The 16,326-nt window shown below is 44.6% G+C and overlaps 1 protein-coding gene across 1 annotated transcript in view; it reads right to left on the bottom strand.

The window, feature by feature from the left end:
• The window catches only part of CLVS1 (clavesin 1), a 460,764-nt gene that overhangs the window by 129,771 nt on the left and 314,667 nt on the right, over positions 1-16,326 (bottom strand). Inside the window, exon 4 of the mRNA XM_086965796.1 lies at positions 15,064-15,299. Within this exon, the coding sequence (XP_086821922.1) occupies positions 15,064-15,299 (236 nt within the window). The remainder of the gene's footprint in view (positions 1-15,063; positions 15,300-16,326) is intronic.

Genomic DNA, 16,326 nt, shown 5'->3' with positions numbered 1-16,326 from the left:
TCCATTGTTTTATGGAGGTAGCCAGGTGGGTGACAGTCGAGGTGAATTCTCGGACCTTGTGTTTAAGTTCAGACACATATCTCCCCACCTCTGTGACTTTATCCACTAACCATCGAAGGTTCTGGTGTAGTAAGGAGACTTTGACCATCTGTATCACCTTGACAAAAAGGTAGGACATGCTGCGGACCAGCTGGGGCCTCATCACAGGCCCCTGATGTCGGGCTGTAAAATTGATCATTTTGCTTTGAGCCTGCAATGAAGGGGGATTTGTCGGGATCATGGTGCAGTTAGGCACAGGGAAAGTGCAAAGTCACAGAAGGGTAACCTAAGAGAGAGATATAAGTCGCAAGTATGTTATGCTGGCTTGCGCCGTTAGTTGTCATGACAGGCAGCACAAGCAGCCAGCGCATGTTCCACTAGCTGCCAAGCCCCAATAGGCGCATAACTGTTCCAGACTCCCAGGCCCCTGGCGTGGGAGTCTTGCACAGTTGTTTCAGCAATCAGGGGACCCAAGTTAACGGTCCCACAGCAGTCCAACTGCCTCTGCCATGAGAACAAAATCAGAGGGGAGCACCTCCATGTTTCAGTATCCTGTTGGGTCAGGCCTTGGCCATTGCGTCCCTCAACCTGTGGACCCCAAAACCCTCCAATTCACCCCCTGGCGTACTGCAGTGCACCCTCCTGACGGGGCCCAAGTCCTTTCCAGGCTGATCCAAGGTGTATGACCTGTCAAGCATGCTCTCTCCGCACCACTTGGGGCTACAGCTCGATTCAGGCGACACTTCAAACTTAGGCCAAGCTGCACTCTTCAGCATCCAAGGTATCCCTGGGCATAGTGTGCGTAGTAGCGCTACGCATAGCTTCGCAAAGTACACTACGCACGCTACACATAGCAACGCAAACTGCGTAGTGCGGTAGGGAAATGCTGTTTGTACTAATTGCACAGTGCCAGATGCATGTCCGCACTGTGCAATCATTACAAGTGGCATCTTGCACAGTGCAAGCGGTCGTTTTCTATCGCTCGAGTAGATTTGTACTCGAGCAGCAGCTTTCTCAACGTGGACTGGTAGTTTCTCATAGCGAGCGGTTGCGAGCATACGTGACCACTCGCAATGAGAAACCTGACCTCCCCATGATGAGAATCTCGCCGGTAAGTTTATTTTCCACGCTCGCGATCGGCAACTTGATGTTGCTGATCGCGAACGAGGAAAAAGTCTTGCCGGGATGTTGATTTTGCTCACACGTAGTCGTCAACTTCATGTTGAGGACGGCAAGCAAGCAAAAAATGCCCGCTATGTGTTTTTGCACTGTGCTACGTGCAACTCGCGTAGTGCGTAGTAGCGCAAACTATGCACGCTCCGCGAGCGTAGCAGAGTTGTACACCTAGGGTTAATCCAAGGTCAGCGATGAAGGGGGAGGAAAGAGCTCCAGATGCAGCAAAGGGATCCCCAGCTTCAGATGCAATCACTCACTGCCAGAGTCTGCGACAGGCAGGGACCTTTTCCGGTCAGGCTCCGCTACTGGAGACGAGACACCATCTTGCTCTCCTCGCAACATGATCTGGTCCTCCGGGCCACTTGCTTCCCACACGTAGCACAAACAGCCGCGGTACACAACAGAGGAGACCAGGCGGTTAGGGGTCGTCTAGTGGTCAGAACGTCTAGGGCACCAGTGTGTTCATTATGTCAACACTGGGCTTACAAAAATGCCACCAGGGTCCAGGAGTTCAGATGACCGAATCCACCATCTTGGACAATCTGGCCACGCCCCCAAGAAATTAATCTTTTTAACACAAAAAGAGTAACAAGAGTAATTCTCTTATTAGACTAATACAAAATATAGTTTGCTATTTTCATGATCACACACTGGAAGTCCCATCCTCAGTTAGCCAGAATACTAATCAGTGAGAGAACACACAATGCTAAACAAAGCACAGGGAAGATGTTTGACAGCAAGGGTATCCCCAGGGCTATTGGACGTAGTGCTTGCTCTACCGCTCACTGTTCCAGAGTTCTCAATGCTTCATTGCTTTCTAAACCGGCTACAAATAATATGCAAACCATCCGCTCTGTACTGAAGAATATTAATTGCTACAGAATAGATTTGCATTAATTAAAATATAATACTTCCTTTTGAGATGATTGTTTTAAATGAGGTGAAACAAAAATCCGAGAGACAAGGTGGTAAAATATTTGATGACAGAAGGCATGATTTCTTTTCCTGTTCTGGGATGCAGTCTTTCCTGATGAATAATTTATGAGGTGGAATGAGAGAAAACACATTTCATTATTTGAGGAATTGAGAAAAGTGTAGGAAACATGAACCACAACACACTTCCTGATGGAAGGAACTTATCTCTCAAATGAGTTCCCATTCTATTCACACTGAATTATCAAGATAGAGCTAGAGGTACTTTGATTTGCTTCCCTATTTGTCTCTCTATTCACTCTGGTTCTCAGTTATGAGGTTTTGCCGTAGGGCAGCGCCACAGGCCTTCCTGCTGCAAAAGCCCTACGGCAAAAGAAAAGGCCAGGAATGCACCATATCTATCAAATGCAGCACATTCCTGTCCTTCAATGCTGCACTGGGGCACAATGGACTGCGGCGCGCCAACGCAGGCACCTTTGCACCGAGGTGCAAGGGTGCTTGCATTACGGGGATGATTATTTTTGTGCAGGAAAGGAAACCTTCCTGCACAAAAACAATCACAAGAGGCTTTTTCCTGCAGCACACATAGAAAAAGGAAACACAAGTAAAAATAAAGATACTTCTCCTCGTTGTGCCTCCCTTACTCCTCCCCTGGAATGCGTAAGTTTTTGGCGCTGCCTCAGATTTACGATTTCTCATAAATCTGAGGCAGTGTCAAAAAGCCATGGATGTTGCTGGGACCGCTGCAAGCAACACCCATTGCACACCCCTTTAACACAGAAAACTGTGTTAAAGGGAACAATATTTACGAGGCAGCGTTAAGCCAAAAAAGTGGCTTAGTGCTGCCTCGTAAATATGGAGCAGGCTTCTGCACCATGGAACGTCACAAAAAGTGACGTTCGGGCAGTCCAAGGGGTTACATAAATGAGGCTCAAGATCTGCAATTCCATTTCTACTGAAGGAAAGGACAATGTATTTCCTCCTTTTTGATATCTTTACAACATTATGGTGCTGCAGAGAGCACAGCTCGGAAACATAGAGAAGCAATTACAGCTGTGCGTTCAAGAGCTTTGTTGTATGCACCTCATGCTCTAACTCGGAGACTTTCTGAGTTAATGCATGTACAGTAAAAAAGCACAGTTTTGGAAAAAGCAAAGGCATAGAACTGTTCTGCTTCTGTGCACACACTAAAAAAAGACGGGAACATTATATGGCCCTGATTTGTAACCCCACTGCATGTGTACAATAAAGGCAGAAGTAATTTCATTGTATTACCATGTCTTATATGTTTTCAATGCATACTAGTTATTTCAAAATGTATTTAATACACATTTAACAAAACTTCTCAACCAGGCTAAAACATGAATCAAACTGATTTCACTCTTAACTGTTCTCCATTTTTTAGATCTGCAAGATGTGCCATATCTGAACACTAGACACTGTGTGAACCAACCTATTTACAGTTGGGTTGGTTCTAAAAATTCTGAATCATAGTGGGTCGCAAATTGATCAGCATCATGAATATTAATGAGATACGTTGCAAATTGCGACTCACAATGATTGGAGGCCATTATAGAAATTCTGGCCTGTTGGGGTCATCGGTGTACCACGTAGTGATTGCATTAATTTCAAGCAAACTTATTTTTAAATGCAGAAACGGAGCTGCACTTAGAAAAATAGTTTTCCTTTATTTTTAATGCTTGTTTATAAATTGGCAGTGGAACTTGGACTATTGCCTGTACTTCAGCAAACGTTTCAATGTAACAAACTAGAATCATTTATTTATTTAAGTTACTTAGAAATATGCTACAATGTGTTGCATCCAGCCATCTTCTGAGTGCTTCTGTGTCTAGAGATCACTGCATTTTTAATGAGTCCCACGTAGGAGCTCTGGGTGCAAAAAGGTAGTTGCATCCATGACCTCCGATAGTCTGATGTTTAATACCAGTAGACAATTTTTTGGGCTGAGAAAAACAGTCGATGTCGGATGTAAGAGAGAAAACACTCAAGTAACCTACCTAATAATTTTCATAAAATCTTCATTTTCTCTTTTCTATGGCCCTTGCTCACTTGAAGAGAAGCTGATGAAGAGGAGAGGGGAGCTTTGTTGTAGCATTGTAATGAAAGCTTATCTAACAATTGTGTTTTTTGGATCACTGACACAATATTGACGTAAAAAATATCATTTGACACAAATATCATGCCAAAATGATCATTTACCAAAATATTGTGTCCCTATACTTATAACGGTAAGTACCAAAATATTGGAAATAAAATATTTATTAACACTAACATTGTCCAAAACATACACAAATGTTGTTTTAAAAAAATATATTTTCAGTTTAAAGTAGTAAAACTTAAACATTTTAATCTATAACATTAGTATATTATAAATTAAATAAAGTCCACTAATACTTAATACTATATCTATAGTTTAACATAATTATAAAATAAGTTATATATCATGTTTTTTATTTCTTTTTTTAATTTTATTACTATAAAAAGCATGTATATAGCTCTATATATATATATATATATATATATATATATTTAAAAGAGCATATAAACACATTACAAATTCAATTGCAAAATATGAAATGCATTACTAAATTATTCAATAAATCACCAAATGAATAAAATATAAAACATGAAAAAAATATGATAAACATTAAGAAATGATAAAATAAACAAATAATAACTAAAACTCTATTCAACGAATATTAGGAAAAGTACTGGAGTCTTGAAATATTAGATTTACTATTCACACTCCTGTTTATGAACAGTAGGGAAAGTGTAGGACTTCGGAGGGGGTACATTTACTTTTCCCATTTCAAACAGTGCATCAATAGTGAAAGTGTTGGACTTCAGAAGAGTTAAATTGTCAATTCCCAGTCCGTACATATGAAACAGTAGGGATAGTGTTAGACTTTGAAGGTGTTACATTTAGTATTCCTACTCCAGGCAATGCAACAGTAGGGAAAACGTAGGACTTTGGAGGGGTTACATTTACTATTACCACTCAAGTCTGTGCAACAGTAGGAAAAGTGTTGAATTTCGGAAGGGTTCGATTTACTAATCCCACACCAAACATCGCAATAGTGGAGAAAGTGTTGGAGTTCGGAGGGGTAAGGCTTACTACTCCCACTCCAGTCTAAGCAATAGTAGGAAAACTACTTCACTTCAATCACATTACATATATGAACAAACCTATTAATTAAGAAAAAATATTGATGTCTTAATATAAGCCTGATTAATTAACATGAACAAATGTACATGATGTATTTTAAACAATGAAACAACTTACATCATTAATAATCAATTAAATGATTAGGTATCAGCAGCTATGAAAATATTGGACTTCGGAAGAGTTAAATTGACTATTTCCACTCCAAACAATGCAACAGTAAGAAAAGTGGTAGGCTTCAGAGGGGTTACATTTACTATTCTTACTCTATTCAACACAACAGTATGGAAACGTAGGACTTTGTAAGGTGAGATTTACTACTCTTTACTTCAGTTTGCACAACAGTAGGAACACCATTGGACTTTGGAAGGGTTACATTTACTATTCTCATTCCAAGCAGCATAATAGTAGTGAAAGTGTTGGGTTGTGGAAGTGTTATTTTAACCAATCCCACACCAAACAGTGCAATAATAGGGAAAGTGCTGGACTTTGGGAGGGGTTAGATTTACTATTCCCCCTCAGTCTAAGCAACAGAATGAAAAGTACTTCACTTCAATGACATTACATATATGAGAAACCCTATTAATTTCGAAAAATATAAAATTCTTAATATAAACATAATGAATTAAGATAAAAAATAGTATATATTTGTATTCAAAACAATTAAACTATTTACATAATGTATAATCAATTAAATCATTAATTTTTTTAAAACATATTTTTATTGTTTTTTTCACAATTAACATACAGCTTTTGTTACCAAATATAAATGATCCTTCCCCCTCCCACTTAGCGATCCTCAGATTCCAATAATCAGTTACATTTCACTGAATCACGTTTCTCTCTATTTCTGCGATGTAAAACAGTGGTATATAGTTGTCCGTTCTGAGTCACCCATTATGACTGTTAATCTCAACATTACATAGCATTCCTGCACCAATCAACTAAACCCCCCTTCCTCCCCCTCCCTCCCACCGGTGTGTTCTGTAATCATTTCATCCTAGTAAGTAAAGTGCATATGTACATCCAACTAGAGTCACCCTACTTGGTGACAGTCCCTCCTCTGGTCCTTTATTCTGTGTCCTCTACTTTCTCCTGGTTAATCAGCTCCTGCACTAACTCCTCCCACGCTCTCGCTACCTCAAGTGCTTTCTCATTGTTCTGCCTTTGCGCCTGTCGCAGCCGAACTGCCCCCTCACTGCTAGCCCACTTAAACAATTCGGGCTTCCATCTCTTAACACTAGGACCTTCTTTCGCCTTCCAGCGCATCGTAATTTCCCTTTTTGCTAACACCAAGCCCATATCTATGAACTTGCTCGTTATCTTCGTCTTGGGGGTGTGAGGAAACCAGTGCAGCACGCATACTGCTATATCGAAGTCCAAGTTGCGTTCTGTGACCAAATTCAGTAGGTCTCCCACCTCCATCCAATAGGACCCCATACTCTAGCATCCCCATAACATATGTTCCAAATCAGCTCACATGGCCGCACATCTAGGACACATCGCATTGCTAGTATTATAAAATTCCATGATCTTACCGGGGGTCAAGTATGCTCTATGCAAAATAAAGAAGCGAACCAGTTGGAATCGCGCATTTCTAGTTCCCTTCCAGGCCCTACGTAGGATATGACCCCATGTGGGTTCTGGTATGGTTTTCCCCATACTTCCCTCCCACTTCAAGCGCGCGCAGAGCATCTAGTGGAGTTAATCCCTCATCCAGCATCCTGGTATATAAACGTGTAACCTCCTTAAATGTACCACTTGCCATCACCACATACTGGCATGCCATTGTCGTTTTATGCTCTGTCATTCCGTCCTTCCAATGCATCTGAATCGCTTGCACTATGGCTGCATGTACCAGAAAGCCGCCTCTGGGGAGATCGAACCTTTCCTGTAACACTTGGTACGTTAAAAGCACTCCGTCTTCATATAAGTCTCCCAGGACTTGGATCCCTGCTTGCTCCCATTCCCATAACGACGCCCAGTCCCCTCCATGTGGTAGCGCAGTGAGCATCCCTAACAGTATTTCTGGTGCATAAGGGTGCCGCACTCCTGCCCTTCTCTGGCTCCAGTTCCAACACTGCCGCAGAGTCTTCTCTTCCAAGGTGAGATCACCCAGGTTTATACGCTGTTGCATTACTATAAAGGACAGAACATGTCTCGTGATCCCACTACCTTGTGCCGACTCAGGTCCCCTAAACTCCACAGCCACCGCTTGCATAAGAACTTGTAATTGCGCCGCTATGTAATACAATTCCAAGTCCGGAAGTGCTAACCCTCCCTCCGCTCTCGGTCTCGTTAATGTCTTGAGGGCAACCCTGCGTCTTCCTGATCCCCAAATAAACCCCACTATCATGGATTTCAAGTTTGCAAACACTGAACATGGCACCCATATAGGTAGTGTTCTGAAATAGTACAGTAGCCGAGGTAAGGCCACCATCTTCAGTAAGGCGATCCTCCCCATCACTGACAACGGGAGGGCACTCCAAAAAGTCATGCTCCCCTTCAAAGCTTGTAAGCACCTCCCTATATTTCCTTCTAGGATGTCATTGATTCTATGATATATATGAACTCCGAGATATGCCAGGCAAGACGGCTCCCACCTCACCGTCCGAGGCAGCTCAGGCGCCGTCCTCCCCGGGAGTGCAGGGAATAAACATGTTTTAGACCAATTGACCCGCAGACCTGACACCTTCCCGAAGTCCGATAACAGTTTTGTGGCTCCTACCATTGCATCTTCTGTGTTCGCCAGGATCAGCAACAAGTCGCCCGCATACAATGATATATATTGCTGCATCTCCTGAAGGCCAGCCCCTCGTACCACTGCCCCAACCGAGCCCGCACCGCCAGCGGTTCCACTGCCAAAGCGAACAGCAGTGGGGAAAGTGAGCAACCCTGTCGCGTCCCTCTGGCTACCTCATACTGGGGGAAACCATTTGCCCGACCCTCACTCTAGCCCTCGCTGAGGAATACAGCACTGTCGTCCATCTCACACACCCTTCACCCAACCCAAAGCCCCCCATGACATTATACAAATATTTCCATTCTAGGCTATCAAAGGCCTTTTCAATGTCTACTGACAGTACTGCCGCCTCAGGCGAGCTTATAGGTGCTTCTTCCAGGACCCTCAACAGTCTCCTGATATTGGTGGCAGTGTTCCTGGTAGGAAGAAATCCCGCCTGGTCCTTATGTACCAGGGTAGTCATATGCTGCATTAGGCGTGATGGCAGAATCCGACTAAGAATTTTATAATCGGTAGTCAGCATTGACAATGGGCGGAACTCATTCAGGATTCCCCTCTGGGTATAGATCATGTTACCTCCCTCTGCTGCCAGTGCTAGTATCAGGGAGCCCGCGGTGTAGGATTCGCTAACCACGCTAACAGTGTTCCCGACTTATTGCCCTCCTTGTGAGCCTTCTCAACATACTTCCTATAATCAAAACAACGTAATCTCTCTACTTCAGTAGCCAATCCCTCCTTGGCTTCCAGTACCTCCTGCTGAAGTTCTGGATGTTCGGGTCTTGCCTTTTCTGCCTCCCTTAAAATTCCCTACGCTTTCTCAACATCATGCAACAAAGTTTTCCGCACTCCTGCATATTTGCTAATACAGACCCCCCGCATTACCACCTTGAATGCATCCCATTCTATCGCCCTTGTAGTAGCAGTGCCCGCATTCTCAGAGAAGTAATTTGTTATCCTTTCCTCCACTTCTCTTCGGAACATGGGATCTTCCAGCATCTCAGGTCTCAATCACCATGTCCGAATGTCAGCGTTTTCCTTCGTCCAGTGAAAAGTGAGCAGCAGTGGGTTGTGGTCGGACAGGGTTCTAGTAAGATACTTTGAATTAACTACAGCAGCTGCAACTCACGAGGAGCACAATATAGTATCCAGCCGAACATGAAGCTCATGTAGGGCCGAATAGTAGGAATAATCCCTGTCTTGCGGATGATGTGATCTCCATACATCCACCAGTTGCCATCTATCCTGCCATGCAAGCCTATGCTTGGATAACCTATGCACTGGTGACTCTCACAAGGGGGGGTGTGATCTGTCTAATGTCGCATCCGCTATCGAGTTAAAATCTCCCCCATTAGTATTTGGCCTGCCAGGAACTGCGCCAGTGCCCCTGACATTCTATTCAGAAAGCGCGCTTGCTCCACATTGGGTGCATAAACACTACATAGGGTTAGTTCCCTACTGTACAGACGTCCTGTGACTCTCACAAATCTGCCCTCGCTATCAAAGGTTTGTTTAAGCATCTGAAAAGGAACCCCTGCTCTGATCCACACCAATGCACGCCTCGCAAACGCTGAATAAGCTGTGCTAAAAACCTGTCCCCTCATCTACGCTGCAGTGCTATTCCATCTGATTTAGTAAGATGCATCTCTTGAAGCAATGCTATGTGCACCCCCCTCCTGATTAAGTATGCATGGACCTTGTGACGTCTAGTCATAGTGTGTAGCCCCCGTACATTTAAGTAATACATCTTAGATCATGGACCGTCCCCATTATTACAAGTCACCTGCTTCTCCTCTCCACCATTAACGTTGAACACACCGGTGAACCCCAAAACCCATCCCAATCCCCAACATCCCCAACTCCCCAACCCCCCCAACAACAGGTCCTAAAATCAAACTGTTAGTCCCCATCTAAAAGATACCCACACACACCACACTTCTAAGCCCAGCGTTAGTCACCGCAGGCTCGCCTTAAGGGCTAGATGGGGGGTCCGGTGCCGATGGATGCGCACCCGCTCCTGCTCGTGTACTCCGCTGAGGCCCCCTTAGACGTCCTCACCAAGTACCCCACCCTCGTGCCAGACTCATCCATAATAAAACACCCTAGTCCCTCAACAGTCTCCCGCCCCTGGATCGCCACCCGGCATCAAGCCTCCACCTGCGTTTCAACTGTGCTCAGCAGCAACCCCTCCGCCCCCCTTCAAACATATGTATTTGTAGCCCCCCACCGGCAGATATCGGTTCCTGCTGTCCTGCACAATTATTGTTACTCATCAATAAGCCCATCAGCTGTGGCCTGGGTAACCTGCGGCAATCAAACACTCCCAGCTTCCGACGCCTCTGTGTCCAATCGTGATTTATCATCTTCAGTGTCCGTGCCTTCTGGTGAATGCAAAACTTGACTGACAAACATCGCCGACACCGCCTCCAACATATCTTGCTTCCCTAAGTCCATTTGAGCTCGAGATGGTTTCTTAATCTTCTGTTGCCGACGTCAAAGGCACTGTGACTTGCGCTGGGGCAGCCCCTCCATGAGTTCCTGCAGTTGCGTCTCCGGTCGGTCTTTACCAGCTCTATAAATTTCCAGCCACGCCCATGCAGCCTTCGGCCTATCATGAAACATAGTGTTACCATCTAGCATGATTTTCAATTTCGCAGGGAACATTAATGAGTACTGGATGCCTTCCGCTCGCAACTCCCTCTTCACTGATAAGGACGTTCGACGGCGTTGGATCTCCAAGGTATAATCCGGAAATATATTCACTCTGCTATTATCAACCTCGAAAGGGCCTCCAGTCCTTGCCCTCTGGAGTAGCAGATCTCTGTTTTTATAATGCAAGAGCCTAGCTACCACTAGGCGCGGTGGACGTCCTGGCAGTGGGGGCTTGGCAGGTACCCTATGTGCCCGTTCTAGCGTGAAAATGGGGGATAAGCCCTCGGGTGCCACCATCGTCCGCAACCACTCCTCCAGATATTGCACCATATCTGATCCCTCCACTTTCTGCGGCAGCCCCACCACTCGAATGTTATTGCGCCGATTGCCGCTTTCGGCATCCTCCGCCCGTTACTCCAGCACCTGAAGTCGGTCCAGAACGTCCACCATCTTGCTCTCCAATACCTTGTGGGCCAGTTCTACCTCTTGCAGTGTCCCTTCCACTTGTGTTTACCCTGTCCACCAGTTTAGAGTGATCCACCTTCAGGAGCCCCAGCCCTGTCGCTACTTGCACAATGTCCTGCTGCAGGGCCGTTCGGGATTCCGCTATCGCAGTTAGAATACGGTCAAACTGTTGCTGTAATTGCGGATCCTGGGCTTCCACTGTTTCCTCCAAGTCATCCTGGGTCTGCTGTTCTCCTTCAGACTGTTGAGCAGTTCCCCCCTGCCTTCCTCGTGGTTTTCCCATTGTCCCTGGCGTGAAACAGGAGCGGATTGGGATTATGTGCAGGTCCAGCGCCCGGGCTCTCAGAGTTACTTCCCCCTCAGCGGTGGATCGGTGGAGTCCGAGTTCGTCACCCGCTCTAAGGCTGCTATTAGTCTCCCAGCAACGCACGATGAGATCAGCCTGTTCTCCACAGTTGCTCAAGGCGCAGCTCCTCTTCTCATGGATCTCAGGGTTGCTCCATTCTGCAGGTCGCAGCCCTTCTCAGCGCCCCCACCTCTCCTTGCAGTCTAGCGCTTACCGACCCACGCCACTCTGGTAATGGGTGCTGGTCGGGGTCTCCTCCCCCCTCCAGTCCAGTGGCCGCTCGTGCCTGTATAGTGAGTGCCCCATTCTCCAGGACGCCTAATAAGATGATCGCGCCGACTCCTTTTCAGCACACTCTTCCCTACTGTGCACCTCTTCCAAGCTGTATCTGTATGTTGCCCAGCACCTTCTTGCGGCAATCCCCTCAGTGTTTGTCTCTCCAGCTGTGCTCAAGGTGTTCAACTGTCGTGTTCGTGCTCACACCTGGCTGGGTCCCGCTCATGGAGTGTCTGCACCCTCGAATTCCTGGGCCTCTCTTCAACCCAGAACCACCGCCCAGTCCTCTTCCTCCGTTGAGCCCCGCAGTTAGTGTAGGTTGGTGGGAGGGGGAGATTGCTGCCCACTATACAGCTCAGGGACACAATGCCAATTCTTCAAATCGCCAATTGCCCCGTGCACCCTCTGGTCTGCCTACCTTCGATCCGCTATGTACAGTCTGGGTAAGGGCAACCACCTTCTGCGATCGCCTGAAGTCCCGGCCTTCACCTCTCCCGAGCCCCTGTAAGGAAACCTCCCGACATTCAGCAGCCCGGCCGCGCGATTGTCCCAGGCTCAGGCGCTATTCCCCACATCGCCGCCATTTTGCCAGTCGGCTTCTGGAGATTTTTTTGGGCCGCGGCGGAGCTCAGAAACCGCCAGGAGTTCCTGCTCATCTCCTTCCGTACCTGCGGGGCACCGTTGATCGCGGGGGGCCCGATCTCCAACTCCAGGGTTATCGGGCTCCCTCCCCTCTGGAATCGCCACCTCCTCACTCGTCGGGCAACTTTGCCCGTTTCCGCTGAGGAAATGCTTCGTACCGAGTTCATTTTAAACAGTCTCCTGCACTCTGCTCTTCCTTTACAAGCCCCGATTTCAAGTAACCAGGGTCCCCCTCGCTGTGGCACCGGTCTAATCACGGGTCAGCATGTAAACCTCGGGGACCCAGGTATACCTCCTCCGGCCGTCGCCATTTTGTCTCACCGCCTCCGCTGCAAACTTGGGCCGCTCAGAGGCGCAGGAGCTCCCCACGCTCACCACAGTGGCCACCGGGCAGCTCCCTGGGCCGAGGACTTCACAATCTGTGAGTCCCGGCGCCCTAGGTGGAAAATTAGGGTTCTTAATGCAGGATTTCGTGGGGGCCGACGCGGAGCTCGGCTCTTACACCGCCAGCTCCATGGGCTTCCAAGCCACCCCCCCTTAAATCATTAATGATCACTTAATATTTAATTGTTCATTATTAGTTAACTCCCCACTTTATACCCCTACGGGCCAAGCAACTCGCACCTGAAATATAACTATAATATATAAATATTACACAATTTACATGATCATTTATCAATTAAATAATTATCTATCAACTAATAATTAATTGTTATTTCATTATTACTCAATTAACCTCCCACCCTATACTCCAACAAACCTAGAAATCCACAGCAAAAGTAACTAAAATAAATCAGTATTACATAATTCATTACAAACTAATTAATAATTAGTAATACTTACTTAATTAACTTTAAACCCCATCTACCTACAAACCCAACAACCCGCTACAACACTATAAATTACAATTGACAACTAATAAAAAAAATCGAAATCATTGAAAATTACAAACCATATTTAATTCAATGAATAACAATTATACAAACAATATTTACACATAAAATTAATATTTCAACTAAAATACATTAAAAGAATTTTAATTTTTTTTTACTTTTTATGACTATATTTCTGAAAAGGATATTAACAGCAACAATATTCTTAAAAACAATATTACCTATGTAAAATATCGATATTCTAGACAACAATATGTTTGCATCACAGTGTTTTTGAATCATAATCTTTTTTTCCAATATTTCTATCTTCCGATATTTCATCTTAGTTTTTTGTCCAAATACTAAGGTTTTTATGTTTTTCCCAAATCCCCAGGGAAGGACAGACCTTTTATAGCACTGGGCATTTCCTCAATGGGCCGGTGCGCTTGGATTCCATTTTGAGAGCCCATGGTCACTCAGAGTGCCCATATTACTTTCCACAGCTCACAGCGGGTAACTTCTGCATGCAAAGGGACTTCAAGAGAGAATGAAAAAGAGGGAGAGAGGGGAAAGGTAGAGTGAAAGTGATGAGAGGAGATTAAGAGAAAGAAAAGAGAAGAAAAAAAGGAAGCCAGATTGGATGGATGGAAAGAGAGAGAGAGAGATTGCATGAGAAGACGAGGGGAGGGAAGATTGTTTTATATTTTTACCTGAGCTTCTTTTGTTTCCCCATTCCAGACCTGCGAATCCCACATAGTTATTGTGGGTTATCAGCGAGTGTTCAAGTATGCCATAAAGCTGTCTGCTGCCTTGTTGTTTTCTTGCTGCTTTTTATGGGATTACAGTGAACTGGAGGGACCTTAGGAGTCAACCAGGGATGCAGTAGGATGATAGTTTCTCAAAATGCTTGGGTACATTTTCCTACCACCTTCTGCATGATGCATATAATCTTGAATTACAGAAGACCTTGTGCATGATGCACAGAATTTTGAATTTCAGTTATCTCGCTATTGGGAGCCAGATGGGGGTTCGATGTTGAGGGTTGTGTTGTTAAAGCACATTTGCTACTCTTTTCTGCACCGCATTGAGTTTTGAAATCTACTTTCTAGAAGGTCTGCGTTGTTTGTGTTGAAGTAATCCAAATTTGGAAGGACTAAGGCTATTGTGAGCATTACATGGTCTGTCTGAAGAAGGGAGTGGTTTTCCTCAGGGTGTTTACTTTGTTTGTGTCACTACTGCACTGATCTGTGGATTTAGATAAGAGCTGACAATGGAAAGGAACACCGGGTTACTTAGTGCCTTAGTTGGTGTCACGGCGGAAGTAATCCCTCTAGCTAGGACAAAAGAATGGAAATGGAGTCAGTAGTGTGTTGCCAGCCTGAAGAATCTCTATCTTGGAACCATTCAGCCATATGAGGGAGCATAAGACACTATAAACATGGTCCACACATATAAGATAATTGTGGAAGTATGGTGTGTGGAGTGTACATGTAAAAGATGGATCTGAGAGTGTGATGCACTTTTAGAAAATTTAATGTAATTGTTTGAGGGTTGGCATGTTCGTTTTGTCATCTGGAGTCACTGCTACGCATCGCTCGCTCTCTACATGTAGCTGAACTCTTGTATATTAAGTCTTTGAACCCACTTGTCTTGGAGCTCAGAGTCTTCTTCTAGACCCCTCTTTGTTAATCCCATGCAATGAATAGTTACTGAACACGTAAATCATAAACTTCCTTACCTTTTCATGTACTTGGGAGAGTACTCCCTCTCTGGGTTTGAGGGTGCGTGCTTCACATGCATCGCATTGTAAGAAGTGTGAGTATATTCATTTTCATCATTGTAGTCCGGTCCAAGCAATGTCCTTGCCCAAGTTCCCATATCATAGGGAGGGAGGATGCCTCCGAATTCAGAGGGCAGGCATTCTGGGTGAATTAGTTGATGGAGACTGTTCAGATTATTACCATGTAGAAAGATCTTTAAAAAAGAAAGCAAAAGTGGTAGAGTATTAGTACTTGTTATAAATCATTATTAGTTTTCTACTATACTGTGTCTAATCAACACATAGTTGCAATGTTCACAAGATGAAGATAGGAAAATAAATCTGTAATAATTTTGAGCAAGCTGTACAAAGATTTTTTCGAGCACAACCTCTTCAATATGAAGTTTGCCACTATCTTTTGCAATGTTCTAAATCCATTCCAGCAGTTGGTAACTTTTTTCCACCTTCTAAAATAGGCTTAGAAATGGTTAAGGAATCGCTATTTGGAAGGCATATATTGTAGGTGTCTCTTCCAAAGAGAGATTCTTATCCACATGTATCAATGATTTTGGAGCAAAATAGCGGTTGCAAAGCATTGAAAAGTTAAAGAACCCCAAGTTTGGGTGGTACTCCATTCGCAAAAGGGAAGGGATACCTTGGTGACCTATTCCTCTTCGTGAATGTCAAAAAAAGTTTGTTGAGGAGTAGGCAGTTGGTCAGAGGACCAATACAAACTCTCAAGCAATCATAAAAAATGTACTTTTCTTTTTAGACACAGCCCAGTACTCTTTAAAGAAATTGGGCTTCATTTAAAAAACAAAAACAATTCCTTTGCTTTATTTAAATGTGACCGCAGACATGGTGCTATGCTGACCGCAGCAGGCCACCATCCTTGTGATGGCCTCCAATCATAGCGAGTAATGACCTATCTCATTAAAATTCTAGCGGTGGGTCTGACTGGGACCCACCATGATTCAGATTTTTAGAACCTATGTATTAGTAAATAGGTTGTTTTAAAAAAAATATTTACTGGTTTGCAAAAATGCTGGTCACAATTTGCAACCAGATATTTGTACCTCTGAAACTTGGTACTTTAAAAGTCACAGCAAAACAAAAACTGTACTTTTCTCAATTTCATACATTGGTGTGGTACAAACTTCATCTCTCTCCCCTACAGTGCCAGACAACAGAACTAAAATAATAAACTTACATGGTAGTATGACATTATATTGAGGCTATCAC

Source organism: Lissotriton vulgaris, chromosome 4_1 (genome assembly GCF_964263255.1).
Source record: "Lissotriton vulgaris chromosome 4_1, aLisVul1.2, whole genome shotgun sequence".
NCBI classification, from domain to species: domain Eukaryota; kingdom Metazoa; phylum Chordata; class Amphibia; order Caudata; family Salamandridae; genus Lissotriton; species Lissotriton vulgaris.
The sequence above is the reverse complement of the archived record's forward strand: the minus strand, read 5'-3'. Positions and strand labels throughout refer to the sequence as shown.